General features: G+C 43.1%; 1 protein-coding gene across 1 annotated transcript in view; it reads left to right on the top strand.

The window, feature by feature from the left end:
* OTOP1 (otopetrin 1) overlaps window positions 1-23,734 on the top strand; it is a 41,636-nt gene that overhangs the window by 4,443 nt on the left and 13,459 nt on the right. The window contains exons 2-5 of the mRNA XM_068542283.1: window positions 7,856-7,992; window positions 12,731-12,789; window positions 19,021-19,151; window positions 22,107-23,035. Of these exons, the coding sequence (XP_068398384.1) occupies window positions 7,856-7,992; window positions 12,731-12,789; window positions 19,021-19,151; window positions 22,107-23,035 (1,256 nt within the window). The remainder of the gene's footprint in view (window positions 1-7,855; window positions 7,993-12,730; window positions 12,790-19,020; window positions 19,152-22,106; window positions 23,036-23,734) is intronic.

Below are 23,734 nucleotides of genomic sequence, written 5' to 3'. Positions count from 1 at the left end.
TTTCTTTCAAACAATAGTTTTCTTGAGATGTAGTCCACATAGTCTACAGTTCACCTATTCAAGGTGCACAAGCCGATGGTTTGTAGGATATTCACAGAGATGTGCAACCATCACCACAGTCAATTTTTAGAACATTTTATCATCTCAAAAAGAAACACTGTGCCCTTTAGCTATCATCCCCCAGACGCTCCCCAGGAATAGACAACCATGGATCTACTTTATGTCTCTAGACTCACCTGGTCTGGACATTTTTATAAATGGAATCACATAATATGTCATCTTGGCGACTGGCTTCTTTCACTTAGCGTAATGTTTTCAGTCTCCCAGCGGTTCTTGGGGTGGGTGTTATCACCCTCATTTTCTAGACCAGGAAGCTGAAAGGGCATCAGGAGGAGGGAGGGTTGAGCCCCTGTCACCAGAAATATTCAGACAGAGTGAGAAAGAGAAGAGGGATAAGTTCCTGGCTTCGGGACAGAGGGTGTGATATTAGCAGACGACAGAGAAGGCAAAACCTCTGACTTCCATTTGGTCTCTGTCCTCTTCATCGAGTAGAGGGGTCTTTGGAACTTGCAGGGAACAGCAGAGAAGGTGGCCAAGCCCACTGCATGGGGACAACTTTTGTGACGTCGGGGCAGAAACTTTGGTCTGAGAAATACATTATTACTATTAACTAAATGATTCAGTGTTATGATGTGCAGGGGATGGGTGGGTAGGCAGAAGGGTAGCCTGGGGCAAGGGTTTGGGGGTTTAGGGAAAGGTCCCAGAGGAGGACCTTCTGCTTTTGCTGGAGTCTGGAAGTGAGTCCAGAGATAACAGCAAGATCTGAGTTAGCTGGGACCCTATCTGCAGGCTTCAGATCTTGGTTTTGTCCAGTGGGTAGTGGGGAGCCATTGAAGGTTTTGAACAAAGGAAATGATGTGATCATACTTGTATTTCAGAATGATCACTCCATCTGCAGGGTGGGACCTGGTTTTCAGAGGAGTAAAACAGGAGGCTGAGAGGTCAGTTAGGAATTAAGTGGACTTAGGGAGAATATGTAGGGTCTCAGGAAGCTACCCTGAATTTTAAAAATGATAAAAGAATACACAGAATATAGAGAACTGAGCATAACAGCAACCCCCAGCAAAATTCTGGAGCAGATCAAGATGCAGGGAGTTTTGAGCAATTCCCTCAGGAAGGGGAGCGGTGATCCCCAAGGTCCAGCCTGGGGTCACTGTGAGAGAGTCTTGCCTAACTGCATGCATTATCATGCATGTTTGGGGTTTTGGGATGGGATTTCTGCTCTAGTAGAAAATGTAAACCTGATGTCAGGATTTCAGCCTCATGATGTAGCTGCCCAAAAAGCCGATGCTGGTCGGGCAGTGATTGGAAAGGAAGTCAGGCTGAACGTGGAGTGTCACGTCCCCCTTTGTGCATCACATGGGTGCCTGCAGGAGGGCGGCCCCAGGAGGAGCGAAAGGATGTCTAGTCCAGGAGAGAGAGGATGTGGAGATGGTGGGGTGGAAAATGCTGCAGCCCCATCCCCGTCAGCTCCGGGTCAGCAAACGAGAGTCACTTCTTCAGGGAAGCCTTTCCCGATGCCTTCAGACCAGGTGTGGCTTCCGGGTTGTATGTTCTCATAACACCCTGTTTTCTTCCTGGCACTTCTCAAGCAGGAGATTGTGTCATTCAGTTTGTTTGTTGATCTGACCAGATGGTGAGCTCTTGAAGGCAAAGACCCTGTCTGAATGTAATTACCATTATAACCTGAGCTCCTGGCGCAGTGCCTAACATGTAACAAGTGCCAGCTGATATTTACTGAATCATCAAATGGATGAATGCATGGATGAAGGAATGAGTGAACCATGGCAGAATCTCCAGGGAAGAGGATGGCAGTTCTGGGAGGCTGACTGCAGTTCAGTGTGGGGAAGAGCATTGTAATCTAAGCACCAGCTGGTGATGGAAGGGTGAGCTCCCAGCCCTGGCCATGTCCAGGTGGAGACCAGATGGCCGCTGGTCACGATGCACTGGGAAGCATCCTTGCATGAGATGGGAGATGTAAACTAACTTTGTGGAACCTTCCACCTCTAAGAGCCTATGGTTCAAGATTCTAGACTCCTAGAAGGGATCTGGGAGCCTAACACAGAGGAGGAGTCTCCCCTCTGCCAACACTAGACATTTTAGGATTATTCTCAACGAATGTGGCTGGGGAACTTTCTAATTGGTTCTAATTCGTTAAGTGTTTCTTTGTGGTTGAGTGATGACGATGATGATAACATCCCGTTTACAGAATTTTCTATTTGTGGGGCACTGTTCTAGGAGCTTTTCATGTTATGACTCATTTAATCTCTGCTACATCCCTAGGAGATAGTCAATCTTATTATCCACATTTTACAGATGAGGAAACTGAGGCACAGAGAAGTTAAGTAATTGCTCAAGGTCATCAACTATAATAAGTGGTAGAAAAAGGATTTGAAGCCAGGCAGTCAGTACCGACCTCTATACTCTGTGTAGTTTGTTTTTATAGCATAATTGATTTTTATCAATATGCAAGGTGGTATTATGAAACCAAGTTTATCAATTGTGTGATTCAATTCTTCTGTGTCATACCTTATGTCTACTAGATCTGTCTAGTTCTGAAATCTTCCACTCTTTTTTTTTAAAGTAGCAGTTAAATATGCAAAACAAAAATGATTTTATATGGGTTATTTGATTATTATATCTTCCTCATACATTATGTTTTTTTTTTTTCATGTGTAGTGATAAGGGTGGAAGGATTCTTTATCCTATTTATTACATTGAACCCTAAATCCCACGTGGTCTGATATTAATATTGCTGTTCCTCCTTTCTATTTGTTTTCATTGCTACTTCCTCTTTGCCCATCCCTGTATTTTCCACTATTATCACTTAGTTAAAAGTGTGTTTCGTATAAAGAACATATAGCTAGGTTTTGTTTTTAATTCAATATTCCCATCCCTTAATTAATGCGAGACTTAGATCATTCTAATTGTAATGACTTATATCCCAGACTTTATTATTTCTATTTTTCTTTATGTTGATTATAATGATTTATTTTACATATTGTTGCCTCATTTGCCTTTTCCACATGTTTGCTTTTTGGAGCACTTTGAACATTTTATTGTTTTTTTCTATTCCATTAATGGCTAGATTCCCTTTTCTCATTCTCATAACCAGATACATATTACTCCATTCTAACCTGAAAACAAAGTACGCAACATTTCCCCCAGCAAGACGCATGGCTTCCCACTCCAAGATCCTCCCACCCACTCTCTATTCCAGTGAGACAAGACCTTTAGAGTATACATTTGTTTCCCTCTTTTCCCCTAGTACCCATCTTTTTACCATGAGAACTTTGAAAGGTTTTTCATCTTTGCTCCCTACTCAGTCATCCCCAATTTTATTCTGTATCACAAGTCTTTATATAGCATGTAAATTACACATTTCCAGACAGTTTATCTTCATCCATTCGGATTTAACCTGTCTTATCTTGCTTTATTTTCTATTAATCTGTTTATCTACTGGACTATTCACCCATTCACTCATTCATCCACCCATCATCCATCCATCCATCCATCATCCATCCATCCATCCAACCATTCTCTATCCATCATCCATCCATCCTCCATCCATCCATCCATCATCCTTCCATCTATCCATCCATCCATCATACATTCATTTACACCCTCCCTCCCTTCCTTCTCTCCTTCCTTCCATTATTTGTCCATCTACCTCTTCATTCTGTTGCAAAGTTTGTTGCTCACTATCGTTGCCTCTCCTCTTCGTCTTCTCTCATTAAGAGGACTCTCTCCTAATTCACTGGTTGTTTGGTTAAAGCCCTTTTTCAGGTGAGTTATGTGGATGATATTTTTCTCCTGTCCTTTTTTGTCTGTTCAACTGTCACCTTCTCAGAGAATCCTTTTTTGACCACCACCATCAACCTCAGTCCTCTTCCCTGCTTTACTTTCCTTCATGCACTTAGCACTTCCTGACATTTCTTCTATGTTTATTATTTATTTGTTTATTTTTCTGCTTCCCCACTCAATGTTAAACTCATCAAGGACAGATACTTTATTTTATTGACATTTTTATATCCCAAGTACCTGGATCATAGTTGAACAACAAATAGTTGTCAAACAATTATATTTGGCATACCTTCAAATATCTTTCTGTCTTTTGCCCTGACAAGTGGGTGCCATCTTGGCTGGGAATAGGGTTTTTGAGATGCAGTCCTTTCCTTGCAGTGGACTCTAACTACTCTTCCACTGGCTTCTGGTTTCCCACGATGCAGATGAGAAGTCTGATGCCAGCTCATCGCTCTACATTTTGTGTACTCCACAATTTATGCAATACTATATGTGTGTATTTTTGTTTCTCCAGCAATCTTACTTGTTTACCTTTGAGCCCCTGGCAAAATCCCTCATGCATAGTATGAGTCCCTAAAATATTTGTTGTACAAATAAATGGATGGAAGGATGGATGAAGGAAGGAAGGGCTTTAAGAGCGTGAGAAGGCACGTGATGTGTTTGTCACAACTCTTGAAATGTCAGTAGCAAAGATCAGTGGTTCTCAAGGTGGGGTCCCAGATCACCAGCATCACCCCACCTGTGAACTTGTTAGAGATGCAAATTTGGGGACTCCATCCCAGATCTATTGAATCAGAAACTCTGGGGGTGCAGCCCAGCACTCCGTGTTTTAACAAGCCCTCCAGGTGATTCTGTTGCAGTTTGTGAGCCACTGCTGTGGACCAATCTCATTTTATAGATGGGAAAACCGAGGCCGGGAGCATGGAAGTGACCTGTCTGAGCTCCCATGTTCCATTGGTGGCACAGCCAGGTTCCCAGAGTTACAGCCTGTGCCCTTGCCACCCAACCAGGCTGCCTCACCTCATCTTGCTATTTCTCTTTGTAATCAGAACGAACCATGCATTTGTCAAACCATTTCAAAGCCCTGGGATTCATTCTCCACTCTTACGAAGTTTCTGATTTCACTGGGGCATTTCCAGGATATAAGAAAATGTGACTTAGAGTTGTTTCTATAACGCTTTGAGCAATGGAAAGGAGCCAGGCGATTGCATTACTCTTCACTGGAGGCTTCTTAGGCCAGAGCTGTAATATTATAGCTCCCTGTTATGACTCATGCCCTTCTCTCTTCTCTTGCCAAAATTCATGTCAAACACGATCCAGTTTCCTCTGTTCGTGGGAGAGAATGTATGAATGGTGGTTAATGTTGGCCCAGAAGGGGGATTAGGGATTGTGACATTGATCAAGTCCCCACCATCATTATGGTTTTCTTGCTATTTTTTTTTCATTTGGTTACGAGTTTCTTTTTAATGTATTTTGCATATTCCTTCCCAGTCTTATTCATATGCATATTTTTCGTTTGTTTTATTTGTTGTCAACTATGCTGGATGTATCGTCAGAGAACTTGCCTTTCTTCACTTCACTAGCACAGCCCTTTTCATGCCACTGCTCTAGACCCCTCCCTATCATTTTGAAAAAATAAACTTTCTATTTTACAGACGAATTGCAAAGATAGTACAGAAAGTTCCTGTATACCTTATACCCCTTACTTTTATTATTTAGAGCAGGAATTTAGGATCAGAGAACTGAGATTTTTGAGCAGAACAGTGACACTCTTAGATGGATCATTTCTGGGGGAAAACTTCTAGAGGACTTGTGTTGTTTTGGCCAAACTTTGTTGAATGTACGTCCCTTATCAGACCCTGGAATATGCATGAGGTCGGTACGATGATAAACAAGACATAACATTGTCTTCTACTTTCAGCTCGTGAGGCCAATAGTAGAATTTGCTTTATATATATTTAAAACTTTTTAAATTGTGATAAAATAAACATAACATACAATTTACCAACTTAATCATTTAAGTGTACAGTTCAGTGGTGTTAAGTACATTCATATTGTGACTTCATTACAATTGTAATGTCCAACACTCTTTCATCTTGTAACACTAGAAGTCTGTATCATTAAATAACTTCCCATTTCCCCCTCACCCCAGCCCCTGGCAGCCACCATTTTGCTTTTTCTCCCTACGAATTGAGCTATTCTAAGGCATCTCATAGGAGCACAGTCATGCAGCATCTGTCCTTCTGTGACTGGCTTATTTCACTTGGCATAATGTCCTCAAGGTTCATCCACGGTGTAGCAGGGGTCAGAATGCCTTTCCTTTTTAAAACGGAATCATATTCCATTGCACAGATATGCCACACTTTTTTTTTTTTTTTTAAAACAGGGCAATTAAAAAAATTATTTATTTATTACATATTTATTTATTTATTTTTGGCTGCATTGGGTCTTCGTTGCTGCGCGTGGGCTTTCTCTAGTTGCAGCGAGCGGGGGCTACTCTTTGTTGCAGTGCGCGGGCTTCTCATTGCGGTGGCTTCTGTTGTTGCAGAGCATGGGCTTTAGGTGTGTGGGCTTCAGTAGTTGTGGCACAAGGGCTCAGTAGTTGTGGCACGCGGGCTCTAGGGCACAGGCTCAGTAGTTGTGGCTCATGGGCTTTGTCGCTCTGCGACATGTGGGATCTTCCCTGACCAGGGCTCGAACCTTGCTCCCTGCATTGGCAGGTGGATTCTCAACCACTGCGCCACCAGGGAAGTCCCTGCCACACTTTATCCGTTCATCCATTGATGGACACTTGGGTTGCTTTCACGTTTAGGCTATTGTGAATAATGCTGCCGTGACCATGGGTGTACATGCTTTGTGTACCTGCTTTTGATCCTCTTGGGTATATTGCTGGACCATGTGGAGTTACTGTTTTTAAATTTTTGAGAAACTGCCATACTGTTTTCCATAGCGGCTACACCATTTTACCTTCCATCAACAGTGTATAAGGGTTCCAATTTCTCCACATCTTTGCCAGCATTTGTTATTATTTTACTTCTCTCCCCACTCCTTCTCTCCCTCCCTCCCTCTCTCCCTCCCTTCCTTCCTTCCTTTCCCCCTTCCCCTCGCTCCCCTCCCCCTCTCCTTCCCCCCTCCCTCCACCCCTTTTCTTTCTCTTTTTTGGGTAGCAGCCATCCTAATGCATGTGAAGTGGTATTTCTTTTCTTTTTTTTTGGCCATGGCACACAGCATGTGGGATCTTAGTTCCCTGACCAGGGATCGAACCGCATCCCCTGCAGTGGAAGCATGGAGTCTTAACCACTGGACCACTGGGGAAGTCCCTGAGGTGGTATTTCGTAGTGATTTTCATTTTCATTTCCCTAATGATTAGTGATGTTGAGCATCTTTTCATGTATTAATTATCCATTTACATATGTTCTTTGGAGAAATGTCTATTCAAGTCCTTTGTTTATTTTTTTATTAATGGTTAAATTGTAGTTCTGTATAGAGTCTGGATACTCACACCTTATCAGATATACGATTTGTGAATATTTTCTCCATTCTGTGGGTTGATAGTGTCCTCTGATGCATAATTTTTTTTTCATTTTGTTGTAGCCCAAGTTACCTATTTCTTACTTTTGTGGCTTGTGCTTTTGGTGTCATATCCAATAAGTCATTGCCAAATCCAACAAAATAAAGATTTCCCCCTATGTTTTCATCTAAGATTTTTATAGATTTAGGTTTTACATTTAAGTCTTTGATTCATTTTGAGGTAATTTTTGATATACTGTAAGGTAAGCAACGAGCTTCATTCTTTTGCATGTGGATACCCAGTTTCCTAGCACTAGTTGTTGAAACAAATGTACTTTCCCCATTGAATTGTCTTGGCACTCTTGTCAAAAATCATTTGACCATTTATGTGAAGGTTTAATATAATTTATTTTGAAATGATATTAGTGCATATTAACACTTATATGTGTGTATTTCTACCCTTCCCCCTCCCCCAATTTAGGCAGTATCACATTGTTTGCAGTCATTACCATCATCCTGGGATGCCTTAAAATTGGGTACTTCGTTGGATTTTCTGAATGTTTATCAGCCACAGAAGGAGTTTTCCCTGTTACCCACGCGGTACATACTCTGTTGCAGGTAAACCACACGATGCTTGTTGCTTGTTGCTTGTTGCCTTGATTCCTGTTAAGTGTATCCCAGGGTATATAAAACAGTCCTTCAGCTGCCTCCACTGTAAAGTGGGACTGTGTCCTCTTGGCCATTTTTGTGGGAATCTTAAGTGGCAGAACTGATGAAGAATCAGGAAACTCTGCCAAGTCAGAGTCCACCAGAAAAGGCTCCGGGGAATTTTAATTAACAGTTTTATTGAGATATAATTCACATACTATAGAATTCACTGATTAAAGTGTACATTTCAGTGGTTTAGTATATTCATAGGGTTGTGCAACCATTACCACAATCCATTTTAGAGCATTTTCCTCACCCCCAAAAGAAACTTTGTGCCATTACAGTCACTCCTCTGAGTCACTGAGACCTTTTCTTTGTTCGTTTGTTTGCTTGCTTACTTGTGGATTAAATTCTTTAGAAATGAATGAGAGGTTCATTCTCAGCCTTGGTCAACTTGGTGTGGGTAAGAAATGAGGATTTGATATATAATTTAAACCTATAGCTTAGAATCAGAAAAATCTCATGTTTGAAAAAAACCTTAGATGGATCTCCAATGTAGCTTCCATCCTTGGCAGAAATCCCTGGAAATGGCTATCAGAGTTGAGATAACAGTAAAAGTAATAAGTAGTAGGTCTATAGGACTTTTGCAAAGTACTTTTCATTTTCACTTCGTGTAATGCTTTCAACAACTCCACGAGAACAACTGTTGGATTGTCACACTAAGGAAGAAAAGGGGACAAATGACTTGCCCTAAGTCACAGCCAAGATGCCATGATTCTTTTTTTTAATTGAAGTATGGTTGATTTACAATGTTGTGTTAATTTCTGTACAGGAAAGTGATTCAGTTATACATATATATACACACATTCTTTTACAGATATATTGAATACATTCTTTATACATACACATATATATATATATATATATATATATATATATATATATATATATATATATATACACACACACACACAATCTTATCCATATATATATATATTACATTCTCCATGATTCTTCTCCACAGAAGTCACCCAGAAAGACCATGAACTTGGTCCAGGGATACTGTTATTGCTCAAAATATTTCTGCATTCCCGATTTAGGAACATCCTTCAGGACCTATTTCTCACCTCCGAATGCCAAGGATGCCATTTTTAATCTCAGTCTTTTATAAGAAAGTGGTCTCCGCTCTGCACCCAGGTGACTGCCAGTCAGCTCTTGGTGACCTTACGGTGTTTCTTGAGATCAAACACACTGTCACAAGTGAAGCTCTGTGAGAGATGAGCCTGGCAGCAGTTTGCCTCCGCGGGAGAACATGGTGGCAACATCGGTGGAACAGGGTGGCAGCTTCCAGGGAGACTTGTTTGAACGGGTCGCCTTGTGTCTTGAGAGTTGTTAAGGGCTGAATTGTGTCCCCTGCATTCATATGTTGAAGTCCTAACCTCCAGGACCTCAGAATGTGACTGTGTGGAGATAGGGTCTTGACAGAGGTAATTAAGGCTAAATAAGGTCATGAGGGTGGGCCCTAATCCAATAGGACTGGCATCCTTATGGGCAGAGGAGAGGAGGACAGACACACAGTGTGAGGACGCTGAAGGGAGGTGGCCGTCTGCAGGGCAAGGAGAGGAGCCTCAGGAGGAACCAGCCTGCCAATACCTTGATCTCGGACTTACGGCTTCTAGAACTATGGGAAAATTAATTTTGGTTGTTTTAAGCCACCCAGTCTGTGGTACTTTGTTCTGGAAATGCCAGTAAAGGAATACAAGAGTTAATTGGCTATTTATTCCAGGGGCGTCCAATCCCATGATGACAGTCTTATAGTGATGCCAGTGACAATATGGAAAGCCTTAGGGGACCAGAAAGAACTTCCTTCCTCCTCCCTCCCCGCCCCCCTTCCACTCTTCTCTCTCTCTCTCCCTCCCTTCCTCCTCCCTCCCCCCACCCCTTCCTCCCTCCTTCCACTCTGCTCTCCCTCCCTCCCTCCCTCCCTTCCTTCCACACGGGGCAAAACCCTGTGTTCAGTACTGTGAGTCCAGGGTTGAAAAGCTGTGGTCTGTGCCCTGTGGAGGTGTCAGAGCGGGAGACAGTCACCAAAACAGACTCTGTCAGCACTGTCAATGCTTTGACATAATCGCCCAGAGGGGGCGCCAGGGAGGGCCTCTCACTAGCTTTGGGGTGCGGGGTGGTTGTCAAGGAGAGAGGGGTGTGGTGTGTCAGACACCATTACAAAGGACATTTGGGATTGTGAAGTCTCTCCACCCGATGGGGAGAAGATGTGTGGCCTGTGGGGGGAGGTGAGCAGGGGTGATGGGCCCGGACTGGAGCCATGGTTTAGTGTAGGGCTTATAAGCATGGACCTGGCTTTGGCTCACACCAGCAGTGTGACCTCGGGCAAATGTCTTAACCTCTCTAGGCCTCATGGTTCTCATCTAAAAATGCCTCCTTCATGGGGTTGTTGTGAGGATTAAGGTGCTGTGTGTAGAACACTTTGCAGTGAGCGCTTGGTCAAGGCTGACAGCCGCTTAGGAGCTTTGACTTTACCTTGAGGGCAATGGGGAGCCATTGAATGTTCTGGGCAGAGGAAAAACCTGGACAGATGTGAGTTTTCAAAAACTGTTACTTGGTGGGTTGGGGATCTCTTTCTTCCTCATTTAAGGCATTTGGTCAGTAGGTCAATTAATCAATCTTTCTATACCTATTGGACACTTACTACGTGCATTTGCGACATTAGATGATGGGAGAATAAAAAACATTACTTTCTAAAACGTACTATTTATTTTTAAATTGTGGTAGAGTACACATACCATAACATTTGCCACCTTAGCCATTTTTATGTGTATGGTTCAGCAGTGTTAAGTATATTCACATTGCTGTGCAACCAATCAGCAGAACTCTTTCATCTTGCAAAGGAAATTCTGTCCTTTTTAAACACTAACTCCTGATTCCCACCACCCCTAGCCCCTGGCAACTGCCATTCAACTTTCCATCTGTATGAATTTGACTACTTTCTGTTTCTTTGAATCAGACAAGTGGAATCATACAGGATCTGTCCTTCTGTGACTGGCTTACTTCACTTAGCATAATGTCCTCAAGGTTCATCCATGTCTTAACGTGTCAGAATTTTCTTCCTTGTTAAGGCTGAATACTATTCCGTTGTGTGGATGGACCACGTGTTGTGTATCTGTTTATCCACTGTTGGACACTTGGGTTACTTCCATCTTTTGACCATTGTGAATAATGCTGCTGTGAACATGGGTGTACAAATATCTTTTTGAGACCCTGCTTTCAATTCTTTTGGATTTGTACCCAGAAGTGGGATTGCTGGGTTGTATGGTAATTAAACAATATTTATTTAAAAAATATAGTATAACATTACTGAAAAAATTGAAAAAGAGACTAAAAATGTGTCTGTAAGCCCATTAACTGAAATATTTGTTGCTGTTTTTATGTGTTCCCTCCATTCTTTGTACTCTAGGGTACATTCTTGGCAAAGTTTTACATGTAAGGTGCAGAATTTACTGTTTTGAGTGTTTCACTTAAAAAATCATAAACATTTTTGTGTTGCTGTGTAGTCTTTATTAAGCATCAGTTAAGTGGTCCTTTAACTTAGAATTCATAGATAAAAGCTAATTTACTTCAGTGTTTCCCTGTTGTTGGGTTGAATGTCCTCTTTACCAGGAGTCACTGCTATCTGTTTTTTAAATTGTTAGATGTTTCGAGAATCATGCCTGAAAGTGTTTTCTAGAGCAGGATAGTAAATCTTAGGTGAAATGATGTGGAAGAGAGAGTATGTGTAAGTGTAATTTCTTGTGTGTTGTTTGATTTTCTTTTTTATAGCACTAAATGAGACAAATTTATAAAGTGCCCAGCTGTGTTTGGCACGTAGTAGGTGCTCAACATGCGTTTGTGTTTAAATGAGGCCCCAAATGCTTTTAGAGCTCAGAAAGTGCCTGGGACAGAGGAGGTGCTCATTCAATGTCCACAAATGAGTGAGTTGAGAGCAGAGAGATTTAACTGAAAAGGTACCTGCTCCAGGCACTGTTCTAAGTAGTTGACATGGATTATCCTGTTTCACTGCTCACAACACCCTCCAAGGTAGGTTCACTATTATACCCATTTCATAGATGGGAAAACAGACCTGCCCAAGGCCGAGGGAGCCAGGATTTGCACACGGGTCCGATACAGCCCCCATCCTGAGTTGCTTCTAGTGACTGCTTGGCCAGGGGCCTGGGCAGCGTATATAACAGAGTGAAATAAAAGACCAGCTTGAATTAATTCTGTTCCTCATTTAAAGCACTCAAAATCTGGTTTCCGGTCACTGGCGTAGTAACAGTTCAGTGAATATTTCTCAAATGAAGCCCGATAAGGATGACATAAACACGTGAACAAGGGTTACAGTAGGCATGCTGCCACTCCCCAAGCCCCGCCCCACGGCAGACTTCGCACTGTTTCCTCCTAAACCCGGAGGCCTCCCTCTGATTCTCATGGCAGTGCCCCTGCAGCACTGTTCCCCCCCCACACCCCTGGGAATGGCACTGCCACCAGAGGTGAGGATAGTGACTTGCCATTTTTGGGCGGGGGAGGTCACTGCACTGACTTCCCCAAAATTTTTCACATCTTTCCCTTAGGTTTTATAGCTTCTCAAGGGTGCAAATACAGTGATGGCTTTCCCATTGATATATCTTTCTTTTCTTCCTTTATTTCCGTTTAGGTGTACTTTCTTTGGGGACACGCAAAGGATATCATCCAATCTTTCAAAACACTGGAAAGGTAAAGATCGTGGGTAATTGCTTACGTGTTGAATTTAATGTTCATTTGGAACGAACAAAACTCATCACTGCCATCTTGATTGGGTTTTTTTTTTTATGTGTGTGTTTGAACTGACTTTATTATTCTGTAAATGTGAATTTTACAAAGCGCTTTACAATGAATGATCACATCCTTTTGTTTGTTTGTAACGGATTTCACCTCCTGAAACGGCTCTGAGCACACTGCAAGCCCTCGGTTTCCTGGTCGCTGGCATACGTTGTGTCTTCTGAGTTATGATATGGTGTCAGCCATGGCGAAAAAGCAACATTCTGGACTCTGCCAAGTAGCTTGCTTGGGTTTTAAATGAGACCGAGTCTCCTCTCCACCCTGACAAGCAAAGCCTTCATTTGTGGCCTGGGAAGGGGACCCTCCACTTTGGCCTCTCTGGGACAGCTCTGGAAGTAGGGTATTGTGGGTTGGATTTCACTTCTGCTGTCTTAGAAACTTCCCCTTTATGAGCTTCAGTTTTTCTCATTTGTAAAATGGAGATAATAGCATAGCCAGCCTCTGGGGACTGGATGACATAATTGATGTAGAGCTTGTTCCTGGCATAGAACAAGGACTCAGTAAGTGTTGTGGCTCTATTATTACCTCTGTCCTCCTCTCTCTCGAGATGACTGTGAGGGTCAAGGGAGAGAATCTATAGGATAAGAGGGTGAATTACCTAAATGCATGGTATGATTATCATGTAAGAAAGCCTCTGTGCACACATACAGAGGAATCAAGGGATCACTATTTGGTTTCTAGAAAGATCCCTCATCATATAAACTGTCAGTGAGGAACAGAAAAGTCCCCCAGTACCATTTGAAATGAAAACTGCTATTTAAGAGAGTGACTTATGTAAGACCACTGATTGGAACTATTTTAATAGACTATTGAACTATAAATAACTTTCACCAACCTCATTACGCAAAAAGGATCAGCTTCGACAAGGAGTGAGGCATCTATTGAGCTCCTACTGTGTGCAGAGCCTGCTGCCAGGCACTGGTGGTGATATGCAGAGGTAAAGGGCCGAGATATCCAGGCATCTGAGCGTCATTCCAGGAATGTGCAGCCTGTGTTCTCCCCTGTGCAGCCCCAAGCAGTGGCCTTGGCAGTGATCTTTAAGTCCCATCTTAACACGAGAAGCCACGCCTCCTGACAGAAGGCGCCACTGCTCTGCCTCCAGGGGAGGAGAATGGACAAATGGGGTCCAATGGATAAGTCAGGGACGAATGAAGTCCAGGCCCCGATGACCCAGCAAAGGCAGCTTTAATTGTCCCTTTGGGCAGGACAAAGACTTCTACATCCATCCTCACATTTAATCTAGGCTCTGCTAGGGTAACTATGGTAACTATTCTTCTCTGCATTAAATGGATGTGGCAGTTTAGGGGACTTACCTGGGTCTCCAGAGTGCAAGTGGCCAGCTGGGGATTTCCATCCAGTTTCTCCCATTTTGTGTGCTGGACCAGGTCACCTGGTCCTCCTTCCATCAGTGAGCCTGGGCTCCACTCGCAGCTTCAGGAGAACACTTGCTGATTTTGTTCTGGGGCATGGGTTTCACTTCATCTATTCCATAGACATTCTTTAAAAAATATCACTTTTTTCCTGATAAAACTTGTAAGGGTACAGTGGAATTAAAAATCATCATAATGCCACTGTTATGGACTGAATGTTTGTGTCCCTCCCCCCAAATGCATATGTTGAAGCTCTAACCCCCAATGTGATGGTATTAGGTGGTGCCTTTGGGAAGTAGTTAGGTCATGAGGGTCATTAGGTCCCACTAATTCCCCATGATGGGATTAGTGTTCTTATAGAAGAGGAAGAGACACCAGATCTCCCCCCTCCTCAACCCCTGCACTGAGCGCACCCAGGGGAAAGGCCACGTGAAGACACAGTGACAGGCAGCCATCTGCAAGCTAAGAAGAGAGGCATCACCAGAGACCAACTCTGCTGGTACCTTGCTCTTGGACTTTGAGCCTCTAGAACTGTGAGAAATAAATGTCTGTTGTTTTGTTACAGCAACCACAGCTAAGACAGCCGCTACCCAGAGGTCACTACTATTCACATTTTGGTCTGTTTTCTTCCAGTCTTTTTTCGGTGAATAGATATATATTTTTTTCTTTTTTTCTTTTTACAGTTGTGGTCCTGGTGAGGCTCTCTTCCTGACTTTCAGGTGCTGCCTTCTTGCCATGTCCTCACATGGCCTTTTCTCTGGGCAGGGAGAGAGAGACCTCTCTGGTGTCTCTTCCTCTTCTTATAAGGACACCAGTCCTATTGGATCAGGGCCCCACCCGTATGACCTCATTTAACCTTAATTACCTCCTTATACTCCATCCAAGTACAGTCACATTGGGGGTTAGGGCTTCAACATATACATTTTGAGGGGCCACAATCCAGTCCATAACACCTCTTGTTGGACATCGAATTTGTCTGAAAGTTTTTGTTGTTATTATAAATAGTACTGTGATGAACGTCTTTGGCTAAAAATATTTTTGAACATCTCTGATTCTTTTCTTTTTTAAAATTTATTTTATTGCAGTATAGTTGACTTACAATGTTGTGTTAATTTCTGCTGTCTAGGAAAGTGATTCATTTGTGTATATTTCTTTTCCATTACAATTTATTGCAGGATATTGAACATAGTTCTCTGTGCTATACAGTAGGACCTTGCTGTTTATCCTCTGGTTATTTTCTTGAGTTAACTTCCTAGAAGTAGGATTGTGGGGATAAAAGGTGAGATGTTTTCAACAAATGTATATTGGGTAGTTTGACCTACTGGGAACTCCTGGCTGAATGAAATGGACTTTCCCATTCATAAAGCATTTTCTTTTACACGTGTTACTTATGAGAACCTCTCACAGTAGTCCTGTCAGGGACAGTAGGTATGATCATGATCCCACTTAGAGATGAGGAAACTGAGAAATGAAGTAAATGTCCAAGGTCAGGCAGCCCGCCTGTGCATAGCTGGGCGGGATCTGAATGCTGACTTTAAATCTACTGCTATTTCCATGGCATTGCAGTGGCTGCAGTGGCCAGCAGGGTTTGCTGGGTGAAATCTTTCTCTTTGATTAGTTGACATCACAGTATATTAGATATATTGGGATTAACAAAATATCATTAAAATTATTTTCACCTGTTCCTTTTTACTATTCTTTAAATGTGGCTACTAAGAAATTAAAAATTACATATGTGGCTCACATCAGTGTCTTGCATTATCTTTTGGGGGATAATGCTGTTCTAGGCCATGTATGCAGACATTTCCCACCAGGATTTTTCATCTGAGGGAACCCTATAGGACTGGGGCCTAGTCCTGCCTTGGCCTTGCTTGTTGAGCAATTGGAGACAAGTCTCTCCCTGTCTCTGGGCCTCTTTCCTAAACTAGATAGTGAGTAGTTTGAACCAGATATGCTCATATCTTGATTTAGCCTGTTTTTTGTTTTTTTGTTTGTTTGTTTTTGTTTTTTTTTAAATAGGGCAAAGTGTTAACCATTTTTGAGTTACCACCTTTCAGTTTTTTTTTTTTTAATTTGTTTTTTCGTTGCACTGGGTCTTTGTTGTTGCGCGCAGGCTTTCTCTAGTTGTGGTGAGTGGGGTCTACTCTTTGTTGTGGTGCGTGGGCTTCTCATCGCGGTGGCTTCTCTTGTTGCGGAGCACGGGCTCTAGGCACGCGGGCTTCAGTAGTTGTGGCATGCGGGCTCAGTAGTTGTGGCTTGTGGGCTGTAGAGCGCAGGTTCAGCAGTTGTGGTGCATGGGCTTAGTTGCTCCGCGGCATGTGGGATCTTCCTGGACCAGGGCTCGAACCCATGTCTCCTGCATTGGCAGGCGGATTCTTAACCACTGCGCCACCAGGGAAATCCCATCTTTCAGTTTTAGATTTAGATGTCTCTAGAAAAATTGGGAGGTTTGATAATCCAAGATGTGCATGGCAACAAAGAGCTAGAGCCAAGTTGGGGTTGTTCCCTCCAGATGGGGGGGGTGGCTGCTCAGTTAGCTACAGTCCCCAGCACTCCCTAATGTTATCCCAGGCCTGCTTTATTCATTGACATTTCTTGCCATGCCCTGGAGTTTTCAAAACTTCCCTCTCCTGGACTTACCCTTTTTTCTGATCTTTCGAGCCAGTATTCCACCATCCGTGCTTTTAGTGCATACAGGGACTTTTCTCCTGTGTGAGAATTCCTCTTACTGGTTTGAGTCCTTTTCTTTTCTCAGGAGTGAAGTTTCGAGGAGCTGCAGTTCTGAAAAGAGAGCTGGAAACATAAATTGAGATTAGAAAATGGCTCACAGAACCCTTCTTTATTGTGGTCTGGGGTTATCGGATCCAAGTGTGAGAAAGGCAGCTTGGCATGAGGAAACAACGCCTGCCTTTAGTTTGTAGGACAATTTCCAGATCAAATCAACAGGAGGCTGCCAGCTCGCAGGGAGCGTTTGTGGCAACATCCTGCAGCTGTGGGCGGCATTGGTATTACCTGCTCAGGTTCAGTGGACCTGGGATTAGACAACGCCATTTGGACCAGGAAAGAGCAGAAGAAAGGGGAGCTGTGTGCATTATAAGTAAAAGAAAAGCCAGCCAGCCCGAGGCAAACAGTATTGTCTGCATTTGTCAGAGTCTCTATACAGTGCCTCCCAGATGTCCCGGGGAAGGCTGGCCACAATCTATAGCAACTGGGCAAGCATGAGGGGCAAGCAGATGGGCAAACAGCTGACTCAGACACCCCCAGGCGGCTGTTTCCTTCTCCACCTGTGCCTGGACACTGGGAAGCTGCCAAAGGAAGCTGGAGTTCAAATGAGGAAAGACTTTGCTTGCAGTTGCTTGTGGGAACCCCAGGGGGTCATCTGGGGTTAAAACTCAGAGGAGAGGCAAGGTCAGGGTTGAGGACCCAATTGTACCATTCTTCCTGTAGGGAGATTATGGACAAGGGTGCTCTTGGTTACACGGGGAGGGGGCTCACATTCTCTGGGCCTCTGCTCTCCAACTGAGAAGTGATCAGTTACACACAGGCTTCAAGGAATTACTCTCTCAAATCACCTGTATTTGCTGCACCTGCTCATTGCAAGGCCCATTGTTAAGCACCCTGGAAGCTACCAAACTGAATACATCTTAAACTGGCAGCCATGGGGAGTCTTTGGAGGTTTTGAAACAGACAGTGATTCCATTGGAACCATATTCTCCCAGATCCCTCCTCTGTTCTCCAGAGTCCAGAGTCCACCCTCTATGTCATTTCTTTTCTTCTTCTTTAGGAGGCAGTGTGGTCAGAGGCAGGGACAGAACTCTGAGGTCAGACTAGAATAGCCTTATCGCTTCCTAACTTTCAAACCCCAAATGCAGCTACTTATTCTATTTGTCAATAATATGGCCTAATTCCTGAACCTATCCAAGACTCCAGCAGCTCAACAGTGTCGTCACAGAGCAGGATCTTTCTATGTTTCCACTCTGCCACCCTCAGTGGGTGAGGGTTTCATCCCATGCTTGTTGCTTCATGGTCACAAGATAGCTGCCACAACTCCAGCCTTCATGTCTGTATTGAAGGCTGGAAAAAACAGGGAGAAGGAGAATAAGTAGGCTTTTCTCATTCTGATCTCTTCCGTCAAGAAAGCAAAAGCTTTTCAGTAGTGCCCAGTAGACCTCATCTCACATCCTACTGGCCACAGTGGCCATGCCTAACTTCAAGGGAGGCCAGATAGTGAGCTTCTGGTTTGTTTTGGTGTCTTTAGAAGTAAGTGGTAAGACAGAGGGGGTGGATAATGATCACTGGGTTGGCAACCCAACAGTAAAGGCATACCCAGTTCTCCAGATTTCCAATGTAGCCCTTTCATCTTTCCTTCATTGTTCTCTTCCCTTTTGGAAGAAAGGGTTTGGGGTATGGTGGGGTTGGTTTCCTGTTTTTAGTAAATTTCCATCCCTGTATCCCTGCTTCCAAGACCCAGATTTGTTTTGTTTTGTTTTGTCCCGTAGACAATGAGTTGAGTACTGGCAGGTTCAAGATTAAGGCAGAATGCCAAGGCTGTGGTTTTGGAAGGTCCCATGGAACTGCTTCTCCCAGCCAGACAGGGGACCCACACAGAGCCTGAGCTGCCAGATGAAATCACAATCACTGCTAAGAAGGAAGCTTGTGCGTGTGCCCGTGTACATGTGTGCAATGTCTCCATCTCACCTCACGGGGCTAGGAGCTTCCCAGGGCTGCTCAGGAAGTGAGTCCTTGTGTTTTTCAGGTTTGGGGTGATCCACTCAGTGTTCACCAACCTGCTTCTTTGGGTGAACAGCGTCCTGAATGAATCAAAGCACCAGCTTAATGAGCACAAGGAGCGCCTCATCACCCTGGGCTTCGGGAACATAACAATAGGTGAGTGGTAAGAGTTGCCCAGCTGCCATCTTGGAACAGCTTGGAAACCTGCAGAGACCAGAATGTCCATAGATGGAGGTACGGGTTTCAAAGACCTGCAGGGTCCACCCAGTTCAACATCGGCCAGACAATCCTCTGTTGTTGAAAGTCTTTCAAAACCTCCTAAGTCTCTCATCCTGCTTCCATAAGTAGGGTGTGCTGAGCATAATTAAAGGTTTCTTCAGTGACTCAGGGACTTGTCAGATCCAGGGGTCATCATTTTGATCACCATTTCTCACGGTCCAGTTTGGTATGGAAATGAATGTCTTTGTTTACAACTGTGGAAGATTGGTGGTTGTTTCTGTTTGTGTTTTTAATTAAACCTCTATTACCAGTTCTTTCTACTAAAAGTATAGCTTTAAAAAATCCATAGAAGTCTAATGGTATGTTGTGGTTAATTGCTTTTTGTTCATTTGAAGTTTTCATTTAACTCTACTTAGTTTATAATTTTGGCCCATCTTTATTCCCCCTTGTTCCTATTGGAGTGCCTGTCTCATGACTCTTCATTTTCTTCCAAAATTCTTTAGCATTTGTGACCTGTTGCTTCTATATTAGAGCACTGGGGTTGAGAAGAACATGGGGTAGAGGAAGGTGCAAGGTACAGGGGACTGATGTCTCAGGTTTGGGTCTTGTTCCCATCACATTCTAGCTGTGTGACCTTTGGAAACCATTCAACCACTCTGAGCCTCCCTTTTCTCTTTTATGAAGTGAGGGGACTTGAACCATGTACTTTCCATGAGTTCTTCCAGCGTTAATGCAATGCACATCTATCCTCTCTGTACAAACCCAGTTCAGTCCCAGAGAGCAACTTTAAACCCGTTTCCTTACCAGTGGGGTGGGGATGACAAAATCAGGGGGACACACTCACATTTCTTCACCACCCCTAACCAGCAGCCCACTCTTGGGAAGGCCATTCTCTTTGGGCCCCAGTTCCTCATTGGTATCAATAACAGTAACAGCAGTGACAACAATAACAAAAAGTTTTGTTAAGCATTTTCTGAGTGGCTGGCACATTAAACTCTTGTCCCAACACTCTGAGGTAGGCAACAGTGACCTCATTATATGGATGAAGCCATTGAGCCACAGAGAAGTTAAGTGACTAACCCAAGATCACAAAGCAAATGGACGATTGAGCCGGAATTTGAATTCCAGCAATCTGGCTCCACAGACCTTGGTGAAGATGGGATTAGATTAATTTATAAAAAAGGACTCTGTCAGCTCTAACATTCTGTTAATCTGAACCTTTTCTCCTGAGTACTTCCCTTGTCTTTTGCATTGTATTGTATTGTGTTACAAGTGTTGGGGAAACTCCTTATGAATTGAAAATTGCAGTGTTCTGCAAAAGTGAGGGTAATTAATGCTACTACCAAGCTTTTTTGTCTGATTTTATAAGTAGTATCACATAAATTAAAATATATCATAAATTAAAACAATGACAAAACGTAAAGAAAAAATCCACAATAGCACCTACCCAGAAGTGCACTTAAATGCTGTTAACATCTGGTTATTTTTTGGTCTTGTGCTATTTATTTATTTATAGTTGAGATCATACTGTACATATTCAATCAGTTTTTTCTACAACATACAATAAGAAATAGATTTTACATTGCAGCTCAAATGCATACATACCTGTATGTGTGTACACATGAAATAATAATCTTACTATATCAGAGACACTCAAATTTCTATTGTATTTGATTCCATTCATTCAATCCTGTTTTATTCCATTGCAATTCCATTAAAAAAAATATTGGTTGCTACCCTGTAAATTGATTTCACAACTGAGTTCTGGGTTGTGGTATGCATTTACAAATACTGGATATACAATTTGTTCTTACTTTTTTCCCATTGTTATTGTAACAATTATTTTCTTGTATCGTTAAAACACAATTATAATTTTTATGGCTGCCTACTATTCTATTGTAAGGAGGTACCAAAATTCATTTAACACTTTCTAAATTGTTACACATTGAGGTGTTTCTCTTTCTTTCTCAAAAACACACAACAAAATTTTATCTAATGCTTTGACTATATTTTTGACTTGTCCCTTAGAATAGATTGGAATTATAGGCCAGAGACTTTATCATCTTTAAGGCTTTTGTTGCATATTTCATTATTTACTTACAGCTTTTCCCGTCCTTGTTATGAAATGGTCCTTTATACCATTGCCAAGTGTCTTTCAGAAGGTGGGGCCTGTCTCGTGCCACACTTGCTGGCTTTGGATATTCTCAAGAGGAAAATTTTTGCTGATAAGGGGCATTTTCCCTCACAAAGTTGTTTTTTAAAAGTAATTTAAAAATCACACAGGTCAATCATATTCATATAGAAAGTTTAGAAAATACAGCAAAGCAAAATCTAGAGGAAAACTTACATAAGGTTGTATGTCAATTATATCTCAATAGAAGTTTCTTTTACTGAAAAAAAAAAAAATCACCTGCCATTTTTCCGCCCAGAGATAACCATTGTTAACATTTTAGTTTATGTCCTTCCATATTTTTTTCTATGTCTGTCTATCTCCCTATCTCTCTCTCTCTGTATATATATATCACCAAGATATCTATAATTTATAAAAACGGAGCCATACTCTAGCCTCTTTGGCAAGCTGCTTTTGTTCAACAATATCTTCTGAATGTCTTTATATGTTGATAAGTAAATTTCTAAAATACCATTTGCAATGGCTGGACAATATTCTGATGTATGGATAAGATCTAATTCGTGTGATTAGTACTCTTTGGGGAGTATTCATGGCTGTCAATTTAGCCATGATATTAAACATGACAAAAAGCCATGAAATAAAGCTTTTAATTCAATGGCAAACCCAAGCATGAATCCACAGTGAGAATATTTTTTTTGTGGTTTTCTGCTTTGCCACTGAATGTGCTAATTGCCCTCCCCTGTGGTCTGTCTCCCCCCTAGTTTTAGATGACCACACGCCTCCGTGTAACTGCACACCCCCGACCCTCTGCTCTGCCATCTCCCACAGGATCTACTACCTCTACCCTTTCAACATAGAGTATCAGATACTGGCCTCCACGATGCTCTACGTCCTGTGGAAAAACATCGGACGCAAAGTTGACAGTCATCAGCATCAGAAGATGCAGTTCAGGTCTCACGGGGTCATGCTGGGCTCGATACTGGGCCTGACTGCACTGGCTGCCACCATAGGGGTCGTGGTGGTGTATCTGATTTGGATCGGGCGTTCCAAAACCAGGAGTGAGTCAGCACTCATCATGTTCTACCTGTATGCCATCATCTTGCTCATGCTCATGGGGGCGGCAGGGCTGGCTGGGATCCGGATTTACAGGCTAGATGAGCAATCACTAGATGAGTCCAAAAATCCAGCCCGCAAACTGGACGCGGACCTGTTGGTGGGCACTGCCTCCAGCTCCTGGCTCATCTCCTGGGGCTCCATCCTGGCCATCCTCTGTGCCGAGTCCCGCCCCCCGTACACCTGGTACAACCTGCCCTACTCCATCCTGGTGGTTGCTGAGAAATACATCCAGAACCTCTTCATCATTGAGTCCATTCACCGAGAGCCGGAGAAGCTCTCCAAGGACATCAGAACCCTGCAGGTGGTCACAGTCTGCAATGGCAATGCCACATCCCTCCCTTCTTCTTGCTTTGAGAGCAGACCTGCAGCCGGGGACGTGGCTCCCCAGGGCAGCGAGATGCCACATGCGGCCAATGGAAATATGTGTCTGAGAGAAGTTGGTAGCAAAGAGGAAGAGGAGAAGAGCTGGGAAGGGGCCCTGGGCCCAGCCTGCCACCCCCATTTCCTGCAGGGCAATGCCCAGAGAAGAGTCTTAAGGAATATTGCAGCCTTTTTGTTCCTCTGCAATATTTCGGTAATCTGCAAGTTATTTCTTTATTTAAAAATATTGATTAATCTATTTTCCTTGCCGTTTTCAAATAAGGAATGAAGGCAGCTTTTAATCAAAATAATTGAAACGTAAGGTTAAAATATTAGACTGGAACGTAGGCTTATATTCTACAAATCCGCTTACTGAGTATCTGTGTGCCATGGACTGGGGTGGGAACTAAGAATTAAAGGTGAGAAGACGTAATCTCTTTCCTCAAAAAGATCACAGTATTAGTGGGAGAGGGAGACAAGGAGAAAATATAGTACGGTGAATATGGCAAATGCTGGGACAGGGCTATCTGCAAGGTGGAATGGGAGCATGGATTCAAAGAGGGACTTCAATAAGTAGGGGATGCTTGAGGTGAGACAGAGACTCCATTAGGAGTGCTTTTGGCTGCAAATAGCAGAACGCTTGATCAGCAGTATCTTCAGTCTTAAAGACAAGAATTCTGGAAGTTGGCTGTTCAGGGTTGGCCTGGCAGCTGAACCCTATCATCAAGGATCCAGGCACTGTTCACCTTTCTACTGAATGTGGTTGGCACATGGCCATAGGATGGCTGCAGCAGCACCAGGCATCACGTCTGGGTTCAAGACAGGAAGACAGAGGGAAGGATTGGTGCCAGGCAATGTCTGCAATTGACGTGACCACCCCTAACTGCAAGGGAGGAGGGGGAAGTGGATGCTT

This window comes from Eschrichtius robustus, chromosome 4 (assembly GCF_028021215.1).
Source record: "Eschrichtius robustus isolate mEscRob2 chromosome 4, mEscRob2.pri, whole genome shotgun sequence".
Lineage (NCBI taxonomy): Eukaryota > Metazoa > Chordata > Mammalia > Artiodactyla > Eschrichtiidae > Eschrichtius > Eschrichtius robustus.
This window is presented reverse-complemented; position numbering and strand designations above follow the sequence as displayed.